Source organism: Palaemon carinicauda, chromosome 20, assembly GCF_036898095.1.
Source record: "Palaemon carinicauda isolate YSFRI2023 chromosome 20, ASM3689809v2, whole genome shotgun sequence".
NCBI classification, from domain to species: Eukaryota; Metazoa; Arthropoda; class Malacostraca; order Decapoda; family Palaemonidae; genus Palaemon; species Palaemon carinicauda.
Window position 1 is genome coordinate 120,115,934 of NC_090744.1, and position 5,000 is coordinate 120,120,933.

The 5,000-nt window shown below is 35.1% G+C and overlaps 1 protein-coding gene across 1 annotated transcript; it reads right to left on the reverse strand.

Annotated features, from left to right (window-relative positions):
- Positions 1-253: 253 nt before the first annotated feature.
- LOC137660108 (uncharacterized) lies at positions 254-3,651 on the reverse strand. Its single transcript, XM_068394824.1, has 5 exons — positions 3,647-3,651; positions 2,234-2,447; positions 1,693-2,042; positions 353-888; positions 254-264 (listed from the first exon to the last, which is right to left on the reverse strand). The coding sequence occupies exons 1-5, from the start codon at positions 3,649-3,651 to the stop codon at positions 254-256; spliced, it is 1,116 nt and encodes a 371-aa protein (XP_068250925.1).
- Between the last annotated feature and the right edge of the window lie 1,349 nt (positions 3,652-5,000).

A 5,000-nucleotide genomic window follows, 5' to 3' on the forward strand; every position in this document is an offset into this window, starting at 1 on the left:
CCAGAGAACACAGACTCAACTAGAGGAAATCTGGGGATATCAGAGAATACAGACTCAACTAGAGGAAATCTGGGGATACCAGAGAACACAGACTCAACTAGAGGAAATCTGGGGATATCAGAGAATACAGACTCAACTAGAGGAAATCTGGGGATACCAGAGAACACAGACTCAACTAGAGGAAATCTGGGGATATTAAAGAATACAGATTCAACTATAGGAAATCTGGGGATACCAGAAAACACATATTCAACTAGAGGAAATCTGGGGATATCAGAGAATACAGACTCAACTAGAGGAAATCTGGGGATATTAGAGAATACAGATTCAACTATAGGAAATCTGGGGATACCAGAGAACACAGATTCAACTAGAGGAAATCTGGGGATATCAGAGAATACAGACTCAACTAGAGGAAATCTGGGGATATTAGAGAATGCAGATTCAACTAGAGGAAATCTGGGGATACCAGAGAACACAGATTCAACTAGAGGAAATCTGGGGATACCAGAGAACACAGATTCAACTAGAGGAAATCTGGGGATATCAGAGAATACAGACTCAACTAGAGGAAATCTGGGGATATTAGAGAATAAAGATTCAACTATAGGAAATCTGGGGATATTAGAGAATACAGATTCAACTAGAGGAAATCTGGGGATATTAGAGAATACAGATTCAACAAGAGGAAATCTGGGGATATTAGAGAATAAAGATTCAACTAGAGGAAATCTGGGGATATTAGAGAATACAGATTCAACAAGAGGAAATCTGGGGATATTAGAGAATAAAGATTCAACTAGAGGAAATCTGGGGATACCAGAGAACACAGATTCAACTAGAGGAAATCTGGGGATATCAGAGAATACAGATTCAACTAGAGGAAATCTGGGGATATTAGAGAATACAGATTCAACTAGAGGAAATCTGGGGATATTGGAGAATACAGATTCAACTATAGGAAATCTGGGGATATTAGAGAATACAGATTCAACTAGAGGAAATCTGGGGATATTAGAGAATACAGATTCAACTAGAGAAAATCTGGGGATATTAGAGAATACAGATTCAACAAGAGGAAATCTGGGGATATTAGAGAATACAGATTCAACAAGAGGAAATCTGGGGATATTAGAGAATACAGATTCAACAAGAGGAAATCTGGGGATATTAGAGAATACAGATTCAACAAGAGGAAATCTGGGGATATTAGAGAATACAGATTCAACTATAGGAAATCTGGCAATATTAGAGAATACAGATTCAACTATAGGAAATCTGGGGATATTAGAGAATACAGATTCAACTATAGGAAATCTGGGGATATTAGAGAATACAGATTCAACTAGAGGAAATCTGGGGATATTAGAGAATACAGATTCAACTATAGGAAATCTGGGGATATTAGAGAATACAGATTCAACAAGAGGAAATCTGGGGATATTAGAGAATACAGATTCAACAAGAGGAAATCTGGGGATATTGGAGAATACAGATTCAACAAGAGGAAATCTGGGGATATTAGAGAATACAGATTCAACAAGAGGAAATCTGGGGATATTGGAGAATACAGATTCAACTATAGGAAATCTGGGGATATTAGAGAATACAGATTCAACTAGAGGAAATCTGGGGATATTAGAGAATACAGATTCAACTATAGGAAATCTGGGGATATCGGAGAATACAGACTCAACTAGAGGAAATCTGGGGATATTAGAGAATACAGATTCAACTAGAGGAAATCTGGGGATATTGGAGAATACAGATTCAAAAATAGGAAATCTGGGGATATTAGAGAATACAGATTCAACTAGAGAAAATCTGGGGATATTAGAGAATACAGATTCAACAAGAGGAAATCTGGGGATATTAGAGAATACCGATTCAACAAGAGGAAATCTGGGGATATTAGAGAATACAGATTCAACTATAGGAAATCTGGGGATATTGGAGAATACAGATTCAACTAGAGGAAATCTGGGGATATTAGAGAATACAGATTCAACTATAGGAAATCTGGGGATATAACAGAATGCAGACTCAAATATAAGAAATCTGGGGATATTAGAGAATACAGATTCAAATATAAGAAATCTGGGGATATTAGAGAATACAGATTCAACTATAGTAAATCTGATATATTAGAGAATACAGATTCAACTATAGGAAATCTGGGGATATTAGAGAATACAGAGTCAACTATAGGAAATCTGTGGATATTAAAGAATACAGATTCAAATATAAGAAATCTGGGGATATTAGAGAATACAGATTCAACTATAGTAAATCTGGGGATATTAGAGAATACAGATTCAACGATACGAAATCTGGGAATGTTATTGAATACAGATTCAACTATAGGAAATCTGGGGATATTAGAGAATACAGATTCAAATATAAGAAATCTGGGGATATTAGAGAATACAGATTCAACTATAGTAAATCTGGGGATATTAGAGAATACAGATTCAACTATAGGAAATCTGGGGATATTAGAGAATACAGATTCAACTATAGGAAATCTGGGGATATTAGAGAATACAGATTCAACTATAGGAAATCTGGGGATATTAGAGAATACAGATTCAACTATAGGAAATCTGGGGATATTAGAGAATACAGATTCAACAATAGGAAATCTGGGGACATTAGAAAATATAGATTCAAATATAAGAAATCTGGATATATTGGAGAATACAGATTCAACTATAGGATTTTTTTGAGGGGGGGAGGGGGAAAAAAAAAGGCTGTTTTGAATAATTGGGAACAAATGAGTTAACTTGGGGTAATTAAAATCTTTGGGTAATAGCCGACATGAAAATTAGTATTTGAGATAATTAAGAAATAACTGATGGAGAAAATAGCATATTATGATATAACAAGGAATAATCTGATAGTAAATAAAATGTTTGAGATGAACAGATAACAGCTGAAGGAAATTTTATCTATGGAGATAATACAGGAACAGATTATAGATTTAAAGGCCATCATGAATGACTAAGGCAAGGGACAGGACAATGCCCTAGAGATTGGCCAAATATACATAAGGTCAGCGCCAAAGACCCCTCTCCACCCAAGCTAGGACCTGGGATGGTGAGGAAATGTCTGCTCATGAGTCAGCATGTAGACCTATATGATCCCTCAAATCCCAATCCTTAACTCGCAAATGTGGTGAGGTTGCAGGCAGTATTTCATGCTATCGAGTTTGAGTGGATCTCGAACTCCCGTCCAACGGACCGCCAGGCAGGAACGTTTCTAATCAGTGTACTTGCTTGCCAACCTTAGGACATTTTAGCATTTGAAACTGATAAGAAGTAGGCAGATGACGGTGATTTTAGAATTAAAGATGAGTAACTATACCATTAGGAAACATGGTCTTCCACTGTCTTGGGTTAGAGTTCTCTTGCTTGAGGGTACACTCGGGCACACTATTCCATCTGATTTTTTTCCTCGTGTTCTGTTAAAGTTTTTAAAGTTTATAAAGAAAAGCTATTTTCCCTAGGCGGACCCTGGGCTTATGGCATCCTGCTTTTCCAACTAGTGTTGTAGCTTAGCAAGTAATAATAATAATAATAATAATAATAATAATAATAATAATAATAATAATAATAATTCATGTTGACATAGTAAGGACCTCACCCACGTCATAAGGACACCCTTACCTTTTTCCCACTCATTGATCTCTCCACTCTATGACACAGAGGTTGGCCGTGGCACCAGCCACCCATTGAGATACTACCGCTAGAGAGTTATGGGGTCTTTTGACTGGACAGTCAGTAGTACATTGGATCCTTCTCTCTGGTTACGGTTCATTTTCCCTTTACCTAATAAATACACCGAATAGTCTGGCCTATTCCTTACACATCCTCTTCTGTCCTCATACACCTGACAACGCAGATTACCAAGCAATTCTTCTTACTGCACTATAATTATTCAGTGGCCACTTTTCTCTTTGTAAGGGTAGAAGAGACTCTTTAGATATGGTAAGCAGCTCTTCTAGGAGGACATTCCAAAATCAAACCATTGTACTCTAGTCTTGGGTAGTGCCACAGCCTCTGTACCATGGTCTTCCACTGTCTTAGGTTAGAGTTCTCTTGCTTGAGGGTACACTCCGGCACATTATTTTATCTTATTTCTCTTCCTCTTGCTTTATTAAAGGTTTTATAATTTATATAGGAGATATTTATTTTAATCTTATTGATCTTCTTAAAATATTTTATTTTTCCTTGTTTCCTTTCCTCAATGAGCTATTTTCCCTGTAGGAGCCCCTGGCCTTATAGCATCCTGTTTTTCAAATTAGGGCTGTAGCTTAGCAAGTAATAATAATAATAATAATTTAGAATCTGGATGAAACCTCTGCAAAATTTACAACGCTTCCAGAAGGCTACCATTGTTGGCTGACACTCCACTTGCACTTTCTGCACAGTCTCTACAACATTTAGAAAACGCTTACTAAGGAGATGAAGTTCTTCGTCCATTAAAATTATCATCCTCTGAAAAAGGAACTACTTTGGAATATTCTTCATTGAAGAAGCTGGCCAGTATTACATTCCAGGAAATATGCTTTTATTTAATACAAGGTCAATGACACACTCTAATGTTGACTTTTAAATCTCTAAATGTTGCATATATTTGAATTTTGAAGTGTGTGTATATATATATATATATATATATATATATATATATATATATATATATATATATATATACATATATGTATATGTATATATATATATATATGTATATATATATATATATGTATATATATATATATATATATATATATATATATATATATATATATATATATATATATATATATATATATATATATATATATAAAGCGTCAGTGGATTTACAACAAAAAAAACCCTAAGAAGACTTTGATTAACATAATCCTTGAAGGATTATATTCCAGCTTATAAGTTAACGCCAGTAAAATTTCCTTTTGTAGTAGAGAATTCGTCTTTTTATTTGCACTGGCAATACTATCAACA

Bases quoted from the DNA above. Each gene is read 5' to 3' on its own strand.
- LOC137660108 (XM_068394824.1), bottom strand. The intron at 2,043-2,233 runs GTATTCTTTAAT...CTTATATTTGAG, and splicing joins GATTTCTTATATTTGAATCT to TCTGCATTCTGTTATATCCC. The intron at 889-1,692 runs GTCTGTATTCTC...TAATATCCCCAG, and splicing joins CCCAGATTTCCTCTAGTTGA to ATTTCCTCTAGTTGAATCTG.